This window comes from Chelonoidis abingdonii, chromosome 4, assembly GCF_003597395.2.
Source record: "Chelonoidis abingdonii isolate Lonesome George chromosome 4, CheloAbing_2.0, whole genome shotgun sequence".
NCBI lineage: Eukaryota > Metazoa > Chordata > Testudines > Testudinidae > Chelonoidis > Chelonoidis abingdonii.
In genome coordinates this window covers 123,311,020-123,335,329 of record NC_133772.1, presented here as the reverse complement: position 1 = coordinate 123,335,329, position 24,310 = coordinate 123,311,020, and the positions used below count along the sequence as shown (strand labels likewise).

Here is a 24,310-nt window from a genome sequence, read left to right as displayed (position 1 = left end):
AAGACTATTAAGAATTCAAGCCCCGGACCAAAAAGAGAGGGACTTCGCCTTAAACAGTTGCTCATGACCGGCAGCGCTCACTCACCGTCCTCGGCACCGGCCCGCGCACCAGGGAACAAGCGCCTCCTCGGCACTGCATCATACGCCCTCGAAGAAAGACACCTCACCAAGTCTCCGCGACCTACTCCTGCTCTGAACCGCTCGCGCTCTCCGAGAGGCAAGAAGCGTAAGCCTCCTTGGCCACTACCACCAGCCCCGCATCAGAAGCGTTGCCCACAAACAGACCGCCGGCCACGACTGCCTCTGCCGCAGCTCGAGTCTGTTGCATGTTGGATTCCGCCCCCCCCCGGGGGGCGGGCGGGGCGGCCCATCGGAAAGGGCCGTCGGAGTCGTGCCTATTGCTCCCCGGCGGTGTGCCGCGGTTGAGCTTATTGTCCTTCGACCCCGGAGACGTTCTTCAAAAACCGCACGAGACTCGATTGCAGAATGACAGAGCCTGAGCTGCCTCGACCGGCCGGTGCGAAGATCCCCAATCTCTGGACAGCCGGCTATCTTGAGGACCCTACCTCCACACAGACACCGGGACTTCGTTCCAGGTCAGTCACGGCAGACGTCCGGTCTCACCATCGCCTCCAGATCCGGCGGCCGACTCCACGTCCCGGTACCGTTCCTTCAAGATTGGACGTAGTCGCGTGGGTACCGCTCAAGGTCCCGATCACCATCAAGGCAATTACTGGCGCCGTTCCAGATCTCGGCACCGCTTCCGCCTGACACCGCACGTCCGCCAACGATCTCCGGCACGGACGCTCTCGGCACTGGCCGACCTCCCGGCACCCGCGCTGGTAGGCAGGTCCCGTCGCATTCGCGGCACCGGCGGGACTCCAGGTACCGCTCCCCGGCACCACCGACAGGACCAACTGGACCTAGAGAGGATCATCTCACACTCTCGCCCGCCTTGGCCATCCGCAACCATCCGTTTCCTCCATGCCGACTCGCATCTTATGATTTGACACTCAAGGACCTTCAGCCATGGCCCTTTGGACTCCTGGCTTACCACCAGAGCCAGGGCGTCACCAGCCACGCCTCGCTCTGTTCCCTCCGACAAAAGGGCACCGGGAGTCCACGGTGAGCAGACCACCCTCCGAAACTGTGGAGCAAGCTGCCAGCCCGGGAACACGGCCTCACCTGAACAAGCCGTAGATTGCCCCACAGGACCAAGAGTCTCTTCAACCTTTGGTCCCGGAGTCTCAGGGCATCTTCTTCCCGACGAGGCTGTGGCGGGGAAACATCTACATCAGGGCACCGCCCTATCGCCTCAGGGCTCACCCAGGGACCTACTACGCCGGGTTGCCTTTAAATATAACTTACCCGAGAGGAGGTCCCGAGGTGGATGACCCAGTGGTCAGCATCCCCCCCATCCGGCGGAGGCCCCACACGCGTAGCGCTCCCCTTCATTCGTTCCATCCAGGCACGAGCCGATACAATCTGGCAGACCCCGGCTTCGGTGCCTCCCACGCTAAAGGGTGAGCGCAAATACTGGGTCCCGTCCACAGGGTACCGAATACCTCTATGTCCACCCTCCGCTTGCTCGTTGGGTCCAGTCAGTCAACGAGCGGAGAGCGGCATGGCCAACACAGCCCCTGCGCCCCAAGTCTAGAAGAGGCCAGCGCATGGACTCCTGGGCAGGAAGATCTATTCTCTTGGGGGTCTTCAGCTCCGAGTCGCCAATCAACAGGCGCCCTACTTGAGCCGTTACAGCTTCAACACTTGGGAGGCAGTGAAAATTTACGGGGAGCTTCTCCCCACAGGGACTTCCCGCCAGGAGTTCTCGGCGCTCCTACAGGGAAGGACAAAAGTGGCGAGGAAAACCCTTTTTTCCCCTTCGGCCTCCTAGATGCAGCGGAACTCTGCGGCTACAATCTTGCATCAGGTCCTATGAGGGTATTTCGTGGCTGCAGCCGTCCGGGTTACCACCGGAGCTCAGTACCGATACAGGACCTACCCTTTGACGCCCCCCTCACGGCCAGGTCTCTTCTCAGAGTAGACAGACCCTCACCTCCAAGTCTAAAGACAATCGCGTAATAATGCGCTCGCTGGGGAATGCACACGCCGCAAACTCAAAGGCGGCCCTTCCGTCCCCAGCCCCGACGGTCTACCCCCCAACCTCGGCGAGTGACAAGACTTCTCCAGGCGTAGAGCAGACTCTCGTAGACGCCAGTCTGGCCCTCAAGGGCGGTAACAACTCCGGTCCGCAGCCAAAACACCGGCGGGACCGGAAACCCCTAGCTTTCGAAGTGCGCTCGAGAGCACCGACCTATTCCTCCCAGAATCCGCGTCAGTTTTTCCAAACCGCGCTCACCCTTTCTTCCCTGCCTGGTCCAGCTAAACATCAGGACCGGGTCCTCAGCACGTGGAAGGCGGCTACCGTCTTCAGTTTATTTCGACCGACCGCCTTACCCAACCCTCCCTCCTCGCCCCCTTCAGGACCCCTCTACGAGCAACCCTCCTACAGGAAGTTTCGAAGCCCACATTGGCGGCCATAAGAGAGGCTCCAGAGGCCATTTGAGAGCAGAGGGTTCTATTCCAGTACTTCCTGAATCTCCAAGGCGAAAGGCGGCCTCCGTCCCACGGTTAAGACTGCGGAGCTCTGACAATATATCAGGAAAGCTCAAGTTCCAACATGGTATGCCTGGGATAAACATTTTCCTAATCCTCCGACCCGGAGATTGGTACGCTGCTCTCGACATGAAGACGCAATATTTTCATATCGCAATCTACCCACCGCACAGGAGGTTTCTTCGTTTCGTAGTGAACATCATCACTACCAGTTGCGTTCTGCCCTTCGGCCCTCCCGCCCTCGAGTTTTACCAAGCGATGGCGTAAGTTGCGGCCTACCTCCGTCGTCAGCCACATCATCTTTCCCTACCTCGACGACTGGCTGATTCGAGGGGCTTCCGAGGCCCGGTGACCGGGCACGTCAGTCATCAAAACTGTTCTCTTCGTCTAGGATTGAAATCATCAATCTAGCACAAATCCATCCTCCCGACCAGGAAATAGAATTCATAGGAGCGCTGCTGGAACTCGTAAATCGAGCAACAGCCAGATGCTTCTCAAAGATTCACATCGATAGTTTCTCCTCGTTCAGGGGCTCCACGCTTTTCCCACTATCACTGCACGCACCGTTCCTAACCCTCCTCGGTCACATGGCTGCGTGCACTTTTGTGACAAAGCCGGAGACTACGCTGCGCCCTCTGCAAAACTCGTGGCTCGCCTCAGTCTTTTCGGCCAGCAGGGATGCCTCTGCCGACATGATAGTCACAATACTGTCACACTTACTGGGCTCCCCTCAACTCGGTGGCTGGACCCCGCGACCCTGGCTTGCGCCGGTCCGGCCGTTCAGCGCCTCAACCTCTCGATATCCCTGACGACGATGCTCCGCTCTGGGTGGTGGTGCGCACACTCTGGGTCCATCTGACAGACCCAAGGGCTTTGGTCCTTACCAAGACCCAGCTACACATCAAGTCGCGAATAAGGGCGTCCGGTGCATGGCCAGGCATTTGCGAGCAGTACACAGTGGCCGTCGTGTTGCCATTCACGTGACCAACACAACGGCCTATGATATATAAACAAGGCAAGGAGGGAACAGCATCTACTCCTCTTTGGCGAAGAGGCACTACAACTGTCGGGAATTTGTATAGCGCGATCAACTTGATAGCTCCTCCTCCCCGGCGGTCGGAATACTCCTAGCGACGCCTGAGCACCGATCGTTCCTGACACACAAATGGCCATCCGTCCCGGACAGTTCTGTTTTCTGTTTTCGGAGGTCGGGGCCTTTCCCCAGAAGACCTATTCGCGCTCCAGGAGAACAGGAAGTGTCAGATGTTCTGCTCCCTGCAGGCCGCTCCCGGAGGCTCCCTCGACGCCTTTATCTCATTCCCTATGGACAAGGTCTCCCTGTAGCGTTCCACTCTTTCCCTTATCCACAAGGGTCCTGCTCAATGGCGCAGGACAAGGCAAGTCTGATCCTGATGCACTCCGCATGGCCGAGACAGGATTGGTACACCATGCTGCTCGACCTGTCCCCTGACGCCCCAATTTACCACTACCTCTCTCACCCGGACCTTATAATACACAAGACTTGCAGCTTCGTCACCAGACCTCACGTCCTACCCCTGACGCGATGGCTTCTGCTGCGATTGAACAGTCTGAGCGCCAGGTGCTCCACTGAGGTTTCAATAAGGTCCTTTTTGGAGCAGGAAAACCCTCTAACACAGGCGACTTCTCTCGCAAAGTTGGAGCGATTCTCCATCTGTGTACACGGCAGTCCATGGGTCCGCCTGATGCTGTTCCAGTCTCTTGTTGTCCTGCGACACTTGTTGGTATCTCAAGGGCCAGGGCCTAGCCACTCTCTCCATTAGGTCCATCTAGCCGCAATCTCCCGAGCCTCCATCCTGGAGAGTCCGGTACTTTCCACCTTTTCACACCCCATCGTTTTCAAGATTCCTAAGGATGGGAGAGACTGTACCCTCCGGTTAGCCCCTTCCCCACGTGGGATCAACCTGGTGCTTCTAAATCACGGGGGCCCCTTTTGAGGCCAGTGTTAGCAACCTGCTCTTGTACTTTATCTGGTCATGAAAGACGTCCTTCCTGGTAGCTATCCAACCTCTGCAGACGCGTATCTGAGCTCCGTGCGTGTCGTGGACCCAACCTTACACCATCTTTCACAAAGATAAGGTCAAGGCTAAAATCACACCCAGCCTTTCCTTCCGAAGGTTGTCTCACATTTCAGTTTAATCAGATATTTTCAGCCAGTCTTCTTCCCGAAGCCGCACACATCGCGCCGAGACCAGCAGCTACACACCCTGGATGTCCGCCGGGCCCTCCGGCGTTCTACACGCAGGACTAAAGCCTTCAGACGCTCGCACCTGTAGATTGCCCACGATCGCAGGGCAAAAGAAAATGCAAACTTGTTATTTACCAGGGCGTGCACTGGCAATAACTATATAGGTAAGACGATGCAAGGGGAAGTGATGGGTCACGAGGCAACTGCAGACACTCACACAACTAATAATTAATCATTTACATTTACTGGGGATAGTTACAAGGTGAACGGGAGAGCTCTGTAATGACTAGCTAATAGAGCTAACAAGACCTAAAACACACAAATGCCTAAATATCTACTGCACATATTTAAAACCAAAATGCGCATTTAGTATAACTCTGATATTACTATACAACCAACACATTGAGACCGGCAACGTAGAAGCTCTATTGAAACACGTGAGCTGAGAGAGAGCTTCGAAGGTGATCAGGCTCGTGTTACGGCATACACCGGCATACACGGGACTCGTTTCTCCTCTCCCCCGCTGCACATGGCAGGGCAACACCCTAAAGTACTACACTAGTGACATCACAGAAGGTCATAGGGACGGCCCAAAAGCTGTTGTGTTCGCCTCTGAATTGGCAAAGCAATGTTTACACCAACATAGAGTCTCTTGTATGCGAGCACAGGTTGCCAAAGGTCTGGCTTCGCCCCCAAAGAGGTGGTAATGTATATGTTAGTTAGGAAATAGGGTCTATACCAATTACTGAATGATAAAAAGAAGAGACAGGGCAAATACCGTCTGGCAAGTGATACAGGAATGCAGACAGGGCCCATTCTAACAGCCCAATTATCATAGGTAGTGGCGGAGCGTATGAAAGTCTCCCTATAACGTCCCAGCGAATTTCCACATGGTAACATCTTGTATTGACATCTATGACTACCCACATCCCAATTGGCCGAATCAACCGCCCATTCTACTCGGGCTCCGATCCTCGTCTGACTGCGCTTTCCTGGCCAGGTCCCCATCCAGGACATATGCGGGCGGCACCTGTGTCTCTCGTTGCCACACCTTAATCGCACTGATCCGCTGGTTACCAATCTAAAGACCGAGGTGCGCCTTCGTTCAGCGTCTCTCTTCCACAACGTCTCACTCCGGACCCCACCGCCTAGCGTAAGCTTGGAATCACCACTGGAAGGATATAGCAAGCACTCGAGAAGAAAAGACGGTTATCAACCTTGTAACTGGTTTGTTCTTGAGATGTGTTGCTCATATCCATTCCACACCCGCCCTCCGTCCCCTCTGTCGGAAGTAGCCGGCAGAAGAACTGAGAGAGCGGTCGGGCCGCGCAGGCGCTATATATCAGGCGCCATGACGGCGCCATTCCAGGGGGCGCGCCTGCCGGCCTGTCGTGACCACCAAGTGTTGCTTAGGCTAGGGGTAAAGTCTCCGTTAGATCTCCGACGAACGTGCACGCGGCGCGCGCACACCTACTGGAATGGATATGAGCAACACATCTCGAAGAATAACAGTTACAAAGGTGAGTAACCGTCTTTTCCGCCACCCAGGGCAGGGGGGATGAGGCGGGGGAGCCAAGTCAAAACTCTGCTGCTCGACGCAGAAGGGCCAAAGCCCAAGGGCTTCAGCCCCAGGCGTGGAGTCCGTAATCTGAGACCCGCCACCCAGGGATGAATCCCTCGGACTTCGGCTCTGGGCTGCAGGGCTCGGGCTTTTGCTCCAGTCCCAGACCCCAGCAGGTCTAACACCAGCTTTGGTGACCCCTTTAAAACAGGGTCACGACCCACAGTTTGAGAACCACTGCCTTATATCATTGTTACAAAGCACAAGGAGAGCAAAGACATAGGCATAGACCAATGAACACTGCTTGCAAATTCTACCAGTCCCAGGTGTGTAGAGTGTATGCATAGCCCACAGTAGAATACAGGTAGCAGCCATGCATATTGGGTTATAATAAGGTAACTTCCCTTTTTTCCTCTTGTGAAGTAAAAGAACAGATTTGTGCCATCCTTGACAATCTTTAATTTTTTCTTATAAACTAATGATTTGAAGGAAGTTTATAGATCTTTTATTCGTAATCTCCCACCAGGAGAAGCCGTTTGTATTTAGACTTCTTTCTAAGATACCTGTGCCCTTAAGTGAGTTTTGTCACCTTCTTTAAAGCTTGTTTTTAAGGTGCTCAGATGTGACAGTGATGAGTGCCATAAAAATATCTTAGCTATAAATAGTTTCCATAATAAAATATGGATATGCAAATAGAACTTGACTTATTTCCTTTCTCCTGGAGCTTCAGCTTTTTCTTGAACATTCACTGTTTTTCTGTTGTGTTTATAATCCCGGGTCTGTGTTTTTATCCTGTTTAAAAAATACTGTGTCTTTGATATAAGTTGTATTTGGAAGTTTTGATCTGAATTAAGTAGTTACAAAGTTAATAATAGCAGAAGAAAAATGAAAGGTAAATATAGAGACGAGAGAAAGATGTGCTCAGTTGAGATTTGAAATGAGATGAAGAGGCAGTGAGGCAGAGAAGTAGATGTTCCTGGTAGCAGAAGTTGAACCAGCAGAGGTGAGATTGGATGGAGGGGCATTCAGGAAGGTAGTGACTGACATTAGAGTAGAAAAAGGATATGATGTGTTATGGTTTGACATCTGTGTGGCAATAGGCAAAAAGCAATTTATATTCATACTTTCTGCTTGTTTTTTTAATCTTCATAATAAAGCGTCAGGTCACCTCACATACGCCTAACTCCCATTGATGTCAGTGGGAGATATGTGCCTATATCAGAGACTATATTTTCGGATCTGATTTCACCTGTTTTGGAATGCAAAATTCTTGCTTGCCCTTTTGTTTAGAAAGATGTCTTGAACATATTCTTAGATTAAGTACTCTAAATGTTGATAAATGTTGTTATACTGTACTTTTATTTTTAAGACAAAACTTGGCCAGACAGTGAAGGAGTTTGCCAGGAGAAACAATTTTGAAAAAGATAAATGGCTTTTGCTTTATGACTGCACTTAGACATGAATCGTGTAAAGAAGAGTTGTGTGGCTTTTTCTTCCATAAACAAGCTGGAGATTGATGATTCATTGTCATAAAGTTTTAACATTAAAACAATGTTAGGAAACCTTAAAAGGCACAGTAACATCTTAGTGAAAATTATCAAATCTACTTTTTCGTCTGTCTTATCAGCACATTGTATGATACAGTCTCAAGTTCACAAAGTGAAAACTTAAGTTGTGAAAATTTAGGTATTTATATATGGCAAACAAACATCAGTAAGGCTAGATTGTGAGAATACTAGTTTTAAAATAGATGCCTTTGATGCAATTCAAATAATTGCTATATGAAGAAATTTGGGTTCATTTTGTTTTTATTTTCTTGTTGAATTAATTTTTGTTGCCATCAGAGTGGTCTGATAGCATCAAACGTGCTAGCTCTCCTACACAGCTCTATCAGTATAACCCAGTCCTGACCTGTTATCTCTTCTACTTTAGTCATGTTTCCTTCTTGAGGCAAGATTTATAGTTATGCCATTGCCTCAAGTTTTATGATGATTTTGTGATCTGAACAAATACCTACAAATAATTAAGGGTACTGAGTTTGTTAAATAATCCAGCCCAGTTTTAAACCTTTTTTTCCAGGCATGAGGGGATGTTCTGTACCTGTCTTGTTACCTTTTCCTTCTCTTCTTTCTTGCTCTCCTGACCCATCCCTCTTCTGTCCAGGTGCCCTAGTCCAACCTGCTTTGCTATTACTCTACTTGCGTGCCCTGCTTTCAACCTACCCAATTCACTGCATGGATTCAGGCTTGATATGAGAGTCTAGGGGTAGGAAGAGAGCCGGAAGGTGCCCATGTTAATTAGTGTCTGAAGATGAGTGGATGGCAAAAGATCACTTGTGCCCTGCAGTCACTAGGAGCTCTTGGTTTTTCTCATTCTCTTCCCCCTTTCAAATGGAAATTATTGGAAGATCCTTCTTCTTTTGAGTTTCCCTGGGGGAAGGAGCCCAGAGTGTCTCGTCGCACCCTGTAAGGTAGCTTCTGCTGTTGAGCAGTGAACATATTCATCTGATTCCTACTGCTCATTTTAAAACTTTTTGGTGTTTTTATTTTTTTGTTCCTCATCTGCACTGATCAACTCATTCTTTCCCCTTAAAACAAACTTTTCATTTTAAAGCAAACAGATAGAAAAGCTTGGGGTTAGAGAGGAAGTAGGAGTGCAAAGTAATTTGGCAACTCTCAGCTATTTCAGCAACTATTCTCCAGAAAAGCTGTGACTTTTACTAGTTCACTGAATGAGTAAAAGCAGCAAAGAGTCCTGTGGCACCTTATAGACTAACAGACATATTGGAGCATGAGCTTTTGTGGGTAAATACCCATTTCGTCGGATGCATCAGATGCTTTAAATGAGTATTTACTCAAATTCCAGTTGTGTGTGTGCAAAACTTGGCCTCCTGTGGGCAAAGTTAGGGGCATTTTCCCAAGTCCACATATGACTTTTACAATGTAAATTAAACGTCAAGCTGCAACATGAAGATACAGCTAGTTACCTTTTTTGGTTTGAGTTGAACCATCTGTATATATAGCTTGATTTTCAGTACAGTAATTCCTTGTGAAACTCTCCCTGACACTAAGGACCAAATTGAACCTCGGCATAAGCAGACAAAACTCCCCCTCCTGTGGGAGGGTGTGCTCATGCCAGGGTGAACTTAGTCCCATAGTTTTGCATTTGGTGATTGTGGTAGTGGAAAGGTTGGTAGGTCTCAGTAGGTTTGAACTTACAGGCAAGGTTGGATCTTAGTATAGTTTCAAGCAATAATATGATATTTGCAGTGTTGTTTTAGCCATATTGGTCCCAGGATGTGAGAGAGACAAGGTGAATGAGGAAATATTCAAATCTCAGGAAGAGCTCTGTGTAACTCAAAAGCTTGTCTCTTCCACCAATAGAAGTTGCTCCAATTAAAGATACTACTTCACCCACCTTGTCTCACTCAATGTGATATAAGCAGTTTAGTTTAAAAACTTGATGCGTAAGGGAAACAACATTTTACTTGGTTAGAAGTACCTATCAAATAGTAGATTTTTTTTATTTATTTTTTTCAGAAAAGGCTCTCAGTTTTTTAACATGTTATTTATTCAAGAAAACATATGATGTCCTGTTGAAAATGGGCCAAATACATTCCCAGACACAGCTTTGTTAGCCAAATCTTTTGAAGAATTTCTTTATGGATTTTTTTGGCAGGAGAACTGATATTTAATGGGAAAATATAAGACATACCAGATGCAGTTTTTTGAATTGCCTTAAATGGCTAACAGATTATTGGAGACTGTCAGAAATGTCTCGTTTACAGCAATCCATGCTGACTTTTGGCTAAGGTCTCTTCTGCTATGCGCTCTTTTCATACCCATGAAATAAATGATTAAATTGTATTCAGCTGTGAAATTATACTTGTGATGTCACAATACTTTAGAAGGAAATATATTTCCGAGATGGGGACTGATTATAAAACAGTTTATTCACTCTACAAATGAGTATAGATGTGTAATAGCCATTAAAACTGACCCTTATTAAACTTATGATGGAATATGGCTATTAAAGTGACCCTTAGTGAGCTCATGATAGAATAAATGTTTTGACAAAAGTAGAATAATATATTTAGCAATAATATTTTCACTTTAAAAATGTATTGGTAATGTTTGTATTGACTATGAGGAATAAGTTTTGAGATGAACAGTTGAAAAATAATGTAGTCTAAAGCAACACCATTGAGTTGAAATCTGTTCAATTTAAAAAAAAAAAAAAGAGAGGGGAGCAGTTAAAAGGTAATTTCAGATCTATACCTGCTCCTGAGTTTTTTCAATTTTCTTGTTTTGTAATCACATTTTTCAATTTTTTTAAATGATTTTCTCTTCCCTGTTCCTCTCTGAAAAACCTACACAACATACTAACTCATATGGCCCCCAGAACTGTCATCTTTTCTTAACATTTCTTTCTTTAAACTTTGGATTTGTGGAATCCCACATATTAAGTTATTTTATATAAATTATGCTTCTTTATATCTTTAAAACCTTGATTTTAAAAGCAGTGTTATTTTTCTGTCCCCCCACACCCTTTTGTGTCTAGCATTTGCAAAATATTGGAATTTGCAAGTGTGTGTTTGTATTTAAGCAGCCATTCTCTGGCACTTTACGCATCAGGATGGTTCTCTGATCTCATCACATCCTCAAAGTTTGTTAATGCTAATATGTGGGATTTCTCAATATACCCTTGTATTCAGAGTGTAATCGATACTGATGTTCAATAATGAATCTGATTATTAGAGTGGGTGTGTGTGTGTGTAATTGTGAAGAGAGATTAATCAATCTTTACTTTGTTTTGAATAAAAAGACTAATCCTTATGCCTCTGGAGTAAGGTTTTTTTAAGCATTACACTAGTTACTTTCTTTCCTCCTTGTACTCTATAAAATTCAATTTGTGACTCACAATTATTACAGTTGTACTTGGAGTCCTCAAACAGGTTACATTAGAACATATCAGTTTCACAGCTAAGGTCTTTGATGTATATAGAAAGTCCTGCTGAGGGTGGCATGGGAGTTATTATTGTTAATTGAGAAAACCCCACTGTGCCAATGTGGTTGTGGGCAGAATTTTATAAAGGATTACAAGCCATGTGGAAATTAGAGTGAAATGTTTTTCCATGTATGTCAGATGATTTGTAACCAAAAAAGGTAGATAAAGTTATGCTCCCCCCCCAAAAAATATATATTTATGTATTGATAGTAATTCATAGGAATTTTACCTACATATTTTAGTGATTGGGGCTTGTAGATGTCCATATCTCAGCTTCTTAATACAGAAAATATTGGATTTAAATTTAAAAAGTTTACTTAAAATTTACGAGTATAATTTGAAATGGTCTGACATATACAAACACATGAGCAAGGGGAACCTCCTGCAAGGGTAGATTAACCTGATGGACATTTCCTACAGGATTGAAGGTGATAGCCACTCAACTCTGCAGAGGAAGGGAAGGAAAAGTTCCTGGTCTCTGTTAGTGTTACTTGAGAGTGAAATCCATTTTACCACAGAGGCTCTGCATGAAGCTCCTGTGCCCCAGTTAAGCCTTTATGTGTGGTACGCAGAGATTTGTACCTGCCCTTTGCATTAGTTTAACTGTAACCCTGAGAGAATACATCTTGCAAAATTCATACTTGGCAATCATTTTAACCCTAGTCAGGGGAGAAGACCTCTCCAGAGTCGTTCATGTTGTCAGGGTGTTTGTCAAGGTGGTCAGCTTCAGTATAATCTAGTCAATTGTCCATGTAGCTGAAGTGGCTAAGAGATTCTCTGCCACTGAGGTGAAACTGACCAATGAAACCTTGCGGAAAGGGCATTCCGGTATCCTGTGTGTTGGTGAGAAATGTAAACTGGTCAAAGATTGATCCAAGTGGTGCTCGATCTGCAAAGAGGCCATTTTCCTTTGGGATTTGCCATGATTATGAGAGGAGAAGAAACCACCAGAGTTTAGCATCTAACACTACCATTTAGCATCTAATACTACCCTGGAAATATCTTTTAGTTCCTAAGCAATTGTCAACTTTTTCTTAAATCCCAAAACATTTTGAAAGTGAAGAAGTTGTCTAACAATTACTGTACTGTTTTATTGTGCAAAAAATCTTTAATTTATCTAATATCAGCTCTTTTTGATTCCATATTTTAATATAAGTTTATGAGTAGGAATCTTGGCATGTTTTCTCACAACATTAATGTTGAATAAAATGGTTTTGTTGTGTGAATTTTCTTAGGGATTTATTTTTCTCTCATAATATTTTAGGAATTCATAAGCTATTTTTATCAGCTTATGAATGATGAAGGTGATGGAAGGTCAAACAAAGTCCAGGATACATTTCCATAGGGTGGTTAGGTGATTGTATGTGTATAAGAAAAGGCAAGCGGTTGAGTTATATGTAATACTAGATGCATAGAGAAATGGATACCATTAAACTGTTTAGGAAGAATGATGATCATAGCAACAAAAGGACTAAATCTGATGCCTATTTGGTCTGTATGAAATGAATCACTGTTCTTGGTAACTTTCATACTGGACATATCAATCACAAAGCCACACTGTAGTTGACCATTCTGCCTATGATTTCCACTCAGCTGTGATCCAGCAGATCAGGGTATTGCATCACAACAACCATTTGGAACATGGAGCTGGCAAGTAGGAATTCAGGATAGCGGATAAAGGTCCATTTTTGAAACTTTTTTATTTAATTCCATAAGTATTGATAGGTATATCGTATGATTTGCAAATTAAATAAATAACAGCTTTTGGCCCTCTCATTTGTCCCTCAGCTCCGTGTGTCAAGGAAATTTCATGGTATCTGTGATGTTCCAGTCCAACCATTTTAAACTGAATTTTCATACTTCCAAAAAGCCATTTCAGTCTCTCTTTTCATCATAAGGGTTATTGGCATAATGGACCATGTAAGTGTGCTGATCCTGGAGTGCATGCACATGTTTCAGCACCCTGTTCTGCGGCTTGGGACAGTGGCTGAGTTAGGTGCTGGCAGCCCAGGGTTGCTAAAGAGAAAAAGAAGAAAGACCCAGGGCCAGAGGAAGGACCCTGGTGGGGGGCTTGCGTGCCAAACAGATGGGACTGCCTGGTGGGAGGTACCTACAGAAAGCAAAGATTGAAGCTTTATTGATGAGAGGCTGTAGGTCCAGACAGTTGGATCTGGTTTTTGGGAAAGAATGCTGGAGTCCGTGAAAGTTTGTTTTGCATTGAGGTGATGTTGAACTGTGAAGTTACTTGAATAAACCAAACCCCGAAAAGGGATGGAACTTCTCATGAGAGTCTGGGTGCACTTGGAAGCTAAAAAGGCAGCACACACATGACCAGATGACATACACTGACCCTGTTACAGACCAGAACACACCATAAGAGTCATTGCAGTCTTGTGTCAAACTGGCAGTCTGCAAAATTATACCTGGAAATTGAGATAAAGTAAAATGCAAATAAATGTTTCAGTTACACAGTGTGAGAAAATGGCTCTAAAAGTGCTAACATTTCCAAGTCTGTTGGGGTATCAATAGCCATTTATGGCTAATTCAGGAGACCCAGTGGGGTAGGTTTGGGTATTATGGTGGCCAAAGTGGTTTCTTAGTTCATATTCTACACTATATAAGATTTCAGATAGGACTGAAATCATACCTAGAATGTACTGAAGCAGCTCATGAACTGTTGCATAAGATCTTATTTCCCAGCTTTAGTTAATTTAACTGCAGCTGAACAATTTACCAAGCCTCATGGAGTGGATTTATATCCTACTGTCTGTGCTTTGGCTCACTTTGCACTGAATGTGCTGGGTATTTTAGCTCATATTAAAATATTAAATACCTTATTAAGTGAACACTTTCCAAATACATCATCTTTATTTAAAAAAAAAGCTTATTTTAATAATATTGATGCATTTTATTTGAAAACATATGTGTATATAACTTTGAAATGTATATTATCTTAAAATTGTCTATTTTAGTTAATTTACAGTGAAATTACATATTAATTCTCTAGGTGAGATCAAACAAGAAATGTTAGAAGATGCACAAAACAAACTAATGAATCTTATAAACAGCACAGAAGGGAAAGTAGACAAGTAAGTGACTTTTTTCAATTGATGTAATTATAAGTTATTTGCTCTTCATCCTATACATCCCTTCTTAAAACTACACTAACAGAATAAGAATAGTAGTCATGGTGTAGATTTAGGTTTCTCCATAAAATCTTTCAAAAAATAGTGAATTCTTGCATATTTTCCATTGTACAGTCATTTTAAAGCTTAGTTTTGAAAATTGAAATAAAAATGTTTGTCTAAACAGAATTAAACTGTCGTCTAAACAAAATCAGCATTATTGGTTATTCCTTATTTATAATTCTAGTTTGACTCTAATTTCTTGACTTTATCTGTAGTTCAATGCTAGTACATTGTAATCTGTCTAGGGCACAAAAAATAAGCCTTCTCACATAGCTGGTATCATCTGGATATCAGACTCTCATTTGGTTCCCCTCACTTAGAATTGATATTAAAACTATAGCCACTCCACTGTTTCCTCCCTTAGGATTGATTCAAGACAGTACTTAGCTTCTTGCTCCATCTCAGTGAAATATATCACTTCCTCAGCATGTGAATCATTGTTCCCTCTGTCTCAGTAGATAATAAGGCCATTTGCAAGCTTCTCCAAATTATAACCCACAGTAGAGGAAATGTTTTCGGAGCTTAAAGGAAATTGGTGAGGTTGCCATTTATTTCTTGAATCAATACATTTTGACTTTGGTTTATGATGATGATGATGATGATAAATTAGAAAAGCATATGTGAAATCATTTCAAGAATAAGGATTAATATGTTAATATTTTGACAACATGAGTTCTGTAAAAGCTGAATTGATTAATTAGCTCTTTCTCTTCATTTTTGTAGGGTCTTGATGAGAAATCTCTTCATTGGGCATTTTCATACTCCAAAGAATAAGCGTCATGAGGTCTTAAGGTTAATGGGAAGTATTTTGGGGATCAAAAAGGAAGAGCTAGATCAGGTAATACCGCATTAAAAACTAGACTTCCTCTTTCATTTAACATATATTTGTGATGTTAGTAAAACACAATGTTGTTTTCTGCTGCTACGTTAAATGCCATGGCCAAGCAATGTTTATGGAAAATAAAAAAATTGGCCTTTCATTTGTGCTCATTCTTAAAGAGGAACATCCTGATTCTGCTGGATCTTACAATGATTTTAATAGAATAATAGATGCAGGATGTCATTTTGTCTGATGGATGTTGCTGTAGAGGAAGGAAAGAGCTTCACTTGGTTGTTAGTACAGTAGCTGTAATATGACAGTCTCAGAATGTTTACTTCAGTTAGTCAAACTAGTTTAACTCATGTATACAGGCTTATTTAAACAATGGTTTTATGCATAACAGGATTTTAGACCAGTGGGATATTTCAGAGGGGTGGAGAACAGTTTTAAAGCTTTTGTCAGTAAATTAAGGGTTCGCTGTTCGTCAAATAAGATAATCTGGAACAGTTCCCTTTGCCATTTGTAAGCAAATGTATGGGAGCCAGCCCATAAGCTGATTTTTATTGTTTGTTTGCTTTTTGTTGGTTGTTTTTGCTGTTTTTTTCTTTATTTCAGCATTTCTCTTTTTTAATTCTCTCTAGTTAGTGTCTGAAGACCAAAAAGGTGTTACCAGATGGGTGACTGGTTGGCTTGGTGGAGGAGGAGCTGGATCAAAGAGTGTCCCGAGCACACCTATAAGACCAAATAATCAATCTGTTTTCAATAGTGTAAGGATTAATTATACAGTTCTCTACATTTGAATGCAAAAGCCATGACAGTTATATATAAATGCTAACATTTTTAGTTTTGGTATTTTGGTCTTGATTTAATGTTGGTTTTATTGATAATAGATCTGAAATTACTTGTGTTCTTAGTGCAACTACTTAGTTTTCCAACATTTTTTTTAAACCAGTAATAAACAGGAGGTTAAAAGTCATACTGGCCTGAGGTCCATGCTAAGTGCTGGGCTACTACCAAAATATTACAGCTTTTCTAGGGATTGATGACATCATTGTCCACCAGGGACTTTTATTGTGTGAACCTTCAGAACTAGAGGTTAAATGCATTATTTGAAAGCTGGGAGTCTTCAGCAGGCTGCAGGATATAAGATGAAATCATACTTTGATTACAATTTTGTCCTTCCCTTTCCCCAAAGGCCCCCCACCCTCGTTTCAATTTTAACTTGAAAGCTGGAATTCCTAGCTTTTCTGTGCTGTACATCATTGGTCTTAGATTCAGAAGTTCTTGAGAAAGCAGCCACTTTTCAAGTTTTATAAAGTGGTGATTCTGACACTGTAGTCAGTAGACTGGAGCCTTTCTTGGTGATCAGCAGAATGGAACATATTTGAGAATCAAGCAAGGAGCAATAAGAGGATTTGGAAGTTGTTTTTTGTTCACCGTGCCACAAAATAAAAATGTTGGAGAATTGATGTAAAGCGTTAATCTCTGACTGTAAGCTTATGGGAGGATATTGGCTTCTAAAATGACACAAGCAATGAAGTGGAGTAATAAAGTAAGCCACCAGCCAGAGCTGTGATTTTTAAGATGTAGATATCAATTAATTTAATTTAGAAAATGTTTTTTCCCAGTGTGTTTGCTAATAATGTAAATTGTCTTAGTAGTTTTACAGGCATAAAGAAGAAGATTAATAATTTTGTATCTGCAGTGCTTATTCTCCTAGCAAAGTCTGAGTACTGTGCTTTGGCTGACATCATAAGCAGTCTCATATCCATGGCATAGTGTGTCAGATAAACAAAGTGGAGAAAGTAATGGCCTTTTTAAAAAACAATCTGACATTTTCTCCTCTTTATTAAGCTGTTATAACTTGGGTGACAATGTTCCTGTGTCCATGTTATACTGCTTGTGATGTCAATAGCAGCATGGGATTCAAGAAACAATCAGACTTTGATGGTGGAGGTACAAATGTTATCTTTGGAAATTATTAAAGTTTTAATTATATTTTTGCTGTGTCACTGAAGTTTAACTGATATTTTTTTAAATAAATTCCTTGTTCACCGCATGTTAAAGTCTGATTTCTTGTGACCTTAGGGCTAGAAAAATTCTTGCAGCCCAGTACATATCTTTTCAGGACCAGTCTTTCTTTCTAAATGGTGGCCCAGAAGCAGTTACCAGTTAAAGAAAATGACTGAAAATGCTCTAATTAGTGGGCATGTTCTTTCTAGTCTTTTTCAGAACTGTTTGTGAAGTTCCTTGAAACGGAATCACGTCCAAACCTTCCCCTACCCACGCTCTCTGTTCATGACATGAAACCTTTAGGAGCAGCAGGAATTTGTAATCCTAGTAGTACCAGATCCAGCAGCCATACAGGTAACACCATATATTGGTGGAAAATTTGAAGTTCTGGGTTAAACCTTAAAGGGGGAGAGAAACTGTGTGTATTCGTCCGTCCTTTCGTTCTGATGGGATTTTCTAAAGGGCATACGGGAGTTAAGCTCCTAGCTCCCTTAGACCACTTTGATATTCTATTTCCCCCTTCCCCCATCCCCAAAAAAGTCCCCTTAATCTCTGAGTGAATATATTGCTTTTGATGGTGAGAGCCAGCACTAGAGCCAAACAGATGGTGGTTAATCTTCCCTGCACGTGGTTATGTCTGTGCTCTCTAGTCCTGATCTGCAGCATCCCTGCTGTTTAGCCTGGATCTCACAGAGCTAACAATGCCAAGCTTGTGATGGTTTGTGATGTGTAACACCAGTTCACCTAAGTATTAGGCTAAAACTAGCAGATTGTTTAAAAATGTGAGCTAATCAGAGATTGATTTTTGATCTGAGAAAGGATCTCTAATTTGTTCTCCATATTGGTAAAGTCAGAATACTTTAACAGTTATACCTGTACTTGAAATATTTCCTAGCAGGTATGTGCAAAAATATCAATTGACTTTCCTTTAGATTCTGATCCTGTAAGACACTGAGCACATGCTGCTGAGTAATATATGTTTAGGATGCTCAGCACCTTGTAGGATCAAGTCCTTAATTTAATTAATCAGAGTTCTGCATATGGAATGATTTTTTTTAATATGCTTTTTAGGACTTCATCTTTAGATGCCAACTGTTGCTGATCATAGAGCCTTTTTAAATTAAAATTTCAACAATTGTAAGCTGCAATATTAAGTTTTAAATAACTTCTTCAAGCCACAAGTAAATTGGAGAAACATAGAGAATTTCTAATTTGCTGTATCAGCTTATCTTTGAAAGCATTATTTTCAATAAACTTAAATTAGGTTTCATATTTCTTTGTACTCTTGTCATTTATAATAATATAGGCAGGGTACCCTATTTTATTTGGCAAAAGCTCATTTTCCTAGTCTGGATAAACTAAGTTCCTTTATTCATTCAGGAACCATATTGTTCCCTTATAAAACCAGACACCCATCCTATATCCCTTAATTGTTTTGGTATCTAAGTTTTCAGTTGCTAGAGATATACCATATTGAAGAAGCATAAGATAAGAATGTAAATCCCATACCAATGCAAAAGGACTTGAGTAGCCTTCCTATATTTATAGGAGTTTGAGGCAGTTGTGTGATGAAAGATCTTTTTTTAAAAAAAAATGTATTGAATTATTATGGAGTGGCAGTAGCAACTTAGTTTCAACTATAAACCTGATTTTGTTATGATTTTTTTTTTTTTTTTTTTTTTTTTTTGCCTGCTTCCCCCTCTGGTATCTGCACACAAAGGAAAAACATAGGTTATATCTAGACCCTACCAAATTCACAGTCCATTTTGGTCAATTCAGAGTCATAGGATTTTAAAAATCATAAATGTCATGGTTTCAGCTATTTAAATCTGAAATGCCAGTGTTGTAACCCTGGGGATCCTGACACAAAAGCGGATCATGAGTGGGGTCACAAGGCTATTTATTGTAGGGGGGCTCACGGTATTGCCACCCTTACTTCTGCATTACTAGTGGTGGCAGCCGGAGAGCAACAGCTGCTGGCCAGGCACCCAGCTCTAAAGGCAGCGCTATCACCTGCAGCAGCACAGAAGTAAGGGTGGCATGGTATAGTATGCTATTGTAGGAGGTGTCACAGTATTGCCACCCTCACTTCTGTACTGCTACTGGTGAGGGCGCAGAAGAAAGGGTGGCAATTTCATACCATGCCACCCTCACTTCCATACCATGCCACCCTCACTTCCATGCTGGTGATGGTGCTGCTTTCAGAACTAAGACTGCCAGTCAGCAGCCATGGAGCTTCCGGCAGCCAGGAGGTTCCTGGAGGTGGATCTGACCCAGGAATGGCCCCTGCCGGGGAAGAGGAAGTCCCATCCCTCCCCAGCCTGCCCAGGACTAGCAACTGGAGCATGGTGCACTGTAGGAGCCCCCAGCCCTGCCCCTCCCCTACACTAGACAGATTTCACAGGGCAGATCAGATTTCACAGTCCGTGATACATTTTTCATGGCCATGAATTTGGTAGGGCCCTAGTTTTATCTCAGACTGAGAGAATTTATATATTGAATTTGAAATGACTTGGACAAAAGCTAGTATGGGCAAGAGTTTTGTCTAAAAGGGGCAGATTATGAGAAGTTGATACATGGGCAATCAAAGTTAGTATAATTTTACTAGTGGGATGTAATAATAAAGTAGATAAGTAGAGAGGATGCAGAGTTGTGAAAGGCCTTGAAGTGTAGGACACGAAGATTGAATTTGATGCAACGGAGAAGGAGAAGCCAGTTGAAGGATAATTTGCTTTCTACACAACTGCGTTGAAAACTGGTGGATTGTAAATGTTTTCTAATGTGTGTGTGTGTGTGTTCTGTTTGTTTATTCTTTGTGTTTTTTTTAAATTTCAGAAACTACAGGCTCGGGAACCAGTAGAAGACCAGATGCGAATCCATTCTTGGCACCCCGATCTGCAGCAGTGCCCCTAATCACCCCCACTTCTCTTGGAGCTGGTGGATCAGGGCATCTGCTTATGAAACCTATTTCTGATGCATTGCCTACTTTTACACCACTGCCAGTGTTGCCTGATGCCAGTGCTGGTGCTGTACTAAAAGACCTCTTGAAACAATAGATGATTCTGAATCAATATTGATGATGATAGCACTTTAAGGAAAATGAGAACTCTATATTTTATACAACTGATCACAGAGGCCTTTTGTAAAAAACCGTGTACTTGTTTGCAGATGTACTTGGTTTTTCTTTATATTTAATTATGAACTAAACCGTGCTTTGGAAATTGTAGGAGTCACAGGAATAACTGCCTTCTTTGTTCATATTGGTTCTGAGGTAGGTTTTAAACTGGAGAAAATTTATTCTATCTCAGTTGTAGAATTGCAAAACAAACTGTAGGACTCATAAACACTAGCTGTATTCTGAGTTGTTTCAGGAGTGCAACAGCAATATTAACTCTTTGGTATTGGGGTCAGTTTGTCAAAGAGCACAATCTGTTATTGACAATGGGCATGTGAGGAAGCACCACTGAAGATTAATTAATATTTCTAACCAAAATTAATATAGAATAATATTCGGGGTGCCCATTCATGACACAAATTCCAAAGGAGGAGGTAGGGAAGCATGTAGGAGCTTAATTATTGGAGACGACAAAAATACTTGCAGTTACCCAACTATATTTACATAAAAACATATCCCTCTCTTAATAAGCAGATAAGTTGCATCCCAAATTTTGGGCCACTTTGAGGCACATCAATCCTTTTTGCACCAGGAGCTATATTTTTCCCAGTCTAATAGCTGCTTATGGTAATCCAGAACCACAGACACCAAGGTGTTAATTCTGGAAACAAAGGAGTTGGAGAATATCTTGGATTTTTTTTTCCTAAAAACTTCCATGTGGTGAATAGCTGTTAATGGAGAATTTAACAGATCCATGGGAATTTTAATATATATATATATATATATACATATATATATATATATATATATATATGTATATATACATGCTGCAGTACTGTAATGGTTTAAGATGTATATTTAAAAGACTTTTATCATGCAGGATTTGATTTGAAACCGGTTTAAAGTTTGAACATATGTATAAAATTTAGGTAAATAGATATTTACTTATCCCAGATTTGTAAATAGGTCTATATAAGACCAGAAACAAAGCCGATTATGTAAATTTAGCTGTGATGACTTGTACACTTTATACTACATGTTGCAGGTAAAGTATTGAATTGCATACTGAAAGTTAAAACTAACCTTCTTAGAAAAACAGTTTAAAATCTGCAACAAAGCTTCTTAGTTTAAAAATGTCTAGTTTCTAATCCTGTTTATGCCATTCCTTGTTTAGTCGGTGTTAAAGGTGATCATTGTGCAAGTTCTATATTAGAACTGTCAGCCTTTAATCCTCTCCATTTTCATTACGTACCCTTAGTTTAAAATGTTGTGAGAGTTATGTTTAAATAAAATTAATCACAGAATCTTGTATCGAATCTGTCAAAATAATGAATGCAACAAAACTTTTCTTTATTTATATATAGATAAAATGGTAACATCCCTTCATTTCCTTTAAACTGTTCTCTAGAAAAGTTTCTCAATTTGTTGCTCCAGTCTTCATGAAGAATTCAACTTCAGAATCACTTTCATATGATAATGACATTCCCCAATGTAGCAGAGTTTTATGGATTTGAAATGGAAGGTTAAGGCAAATTTAGAAGCAGATCAATCATGTTGAATTTTTGTTTCAGATCACTAGTATCTGTTATAAAATCTATTATGGATAAATTAATGAATGCATTCAAGTCCTTTGAAATTTTGATTTCTGAAAGGTCAGTAGGAATATTTGATGTATGAAAGCAAGTATATTGTATAAGAACTAAATTTTAAATTCCTATTAAATTTTTGGATACTTTTGTTGAGAATATTCAGGTAGGTTACTTAAAATGTGTATTGTCATTGGAAAACCACCATCATGGAATGGTTATTTTTTGTCCAAAAGACGCTAAAGAAAGTTTAAACCATGGGTGTATCTGTGCAATCTCTTATATACGTATAATTATATTTATTTCAGGGTGAGCAATCACTTCGAATAAAATCCTTTTGATGAGATGATATATACAGAAATGTTTGCCTTTTAAAAATAATGTATTTTACAGATTAGTAATACAGGTGGACATGTGCTGGCAGCTGTCTCCTGAACTTAGTGGTTGACAGTCACATTTTGGCTGATTACTATTTTTCACAAAAAAGTCATCTTGATTTTTAAAAATTATATAGAACTTAAAATGCACAGAAGTGAAACAAGTTAGCTTCATAGCTAACGGAAATAATACGTATTGGGACCATTGACTTCATTGGACTTTAGATCAGGTCTGTTATGCAATAGCTTGGTAACTGCCACCTAAATCTTCCCATCCTCTGGAAAACTTTGGCAGGGGTCAAAAATAGTCAGGAAATGTCAGAGTCCCTAATTCATGTTTCTCTTGGAGAAAGGAAAATGTATCAAATTCGAAGAAGCCCCTGGAATTGCAGAGATTGCTTCTGTAGGCTTGGGACTGTCTGTTTAGAGACTGTGTTCCCCCCACTGCATTCCTCCTTGGGAAATAATACTGTTCAGTCCATTATTTAGCCACTAGAGAGTAAAGAAAGGTCTGAGCTGACTTAATCACACTTCCTGCTGCTATTGTAAGTAATGCCCAAGATTGCTGTTACTGAAAGATTAGTGAAAATATCTTCTGATCTTTTCTCTTTATTGACTTTGTGCATTTAATGATTCTTTGTACATAGTCTGTTTCCCATATTTACAGTCAATTAGTTAATCAGTTTTTCCTGTTATTTGTGTGGGTCTTTCCCACAGTAGTGGCAGGGGAGAAACATTTTGCATAGCAAAAAGGTGAGTATAAAATCACAAATTGTCTGTGGGGCTTAGAAGCAGATGCAGTCCTTGAAACTTCTTTTTACTTTTTCTTAATGGATTAGATTTTATGTTTTTAATTTGACTGTGTCCCCCAAACCTCCTTTCCCACAGAAAGAGCTGCATAGTGAGTGCAGCAACCTAGGTGGACACAATTAAGTCAAATGGCAACTCATAATCTGCATCTCATTTACCTTCTTGATAATTTATGCACTTGACAATGATTTTTCACTAATAATTCGTAACAAGGCAGCCTACTTGAAAGAAGAATTTATAAAGCAATAGTTGACTGATACAGTTGCATTATTAGTACAAAACAAAATGTAATTTAACTCATATATGTTTCTTTCACATTATAAGTAGGCTTGGAAGAAGGATTAGTTTACCAGTAAATGTTGGTAAATGTTTATTTCACTGTTTACACACACACCCGATGAAAATAAAATGTCTCATCAATGATGATTGAAATTTACAGATAGGCAAAGTAAGAAAAACACTGCTTGAGAACTTATTGGACTCAAAACCCAGTGATTTAGACTTCTGAATTAGAGTGATTACAAATGGACTAGCAGTTGATCAGTAAAAATAAGTATATGTTGATATAAGAATATTTAATTTGTATATTTTCACATATGTTGACAAGTTATAACTCTTTGAATCTCAGCATCTACAGTCATTAAATAATTCTGACTCCCCCATCCACCTAATTTCCCACAACTGAAATTTTAAAATGTTTAGAAGTGGGGAAAATGCTTAAACCCATAATTTCATGCAACTGAGAAAATTTAAATCGATACAAATCAAAAACAATGCTTAAAAAGAAACATCAATATTATGCACTGAAATTATTTTAAAAAAATTGAATCCTGCCACGCCTAGTTATAAGCTTCTTGGAAGTTTTGTAGTTGAGTTCTGACACTGTTGTGACCACAGTTTTCCAGGTAGCTCAGTTGCTACTTTACCACTGTCTTAAAGTTCCAGATTTATATCTTCAGTCAGTTGCAATAAATCATTTAATATGTTTAA

General features: G+C 41.5%; 1 protein-coding gene across 1 annotated transcript in view; it reads left to right on the top strand.

The window, feature by feature from the left end:
- The window catches only part of TRIP11 (thyroid hormone receptor interactor 11), a 97,869-nt gene extending 75,387 nt beyond the window's left edge, over positions 1-22,482 (top strand). The window contains exons 17-21 of the mRNA XM_075065644.1: positions 14,419-14,500; positions 15,323-15,437; positions 16,061-16,186; positions 17,642-17,786; positions 20,268-22,482. Coding sequence (XP_074921745.1) covers positions 14,419-14,500; positions 15,323-15,437; positions 16,061-16,186; positions 17,642-17,786; positions 20,268-20,488 — 689 coding nt within the window. The 3' untranslated portion in view covers positions 20,489-22,482. The remainder of the gene's footprint in view (positions 1-14,418; positions 14,501-15,322; positions 15,438-16,060; positions 16,187-17,641; positions 17,787-20,267) is intronic.
- The last annotated feature ends 1,828 nt before the right edge of the window (positions 22,483-24,310 follow it).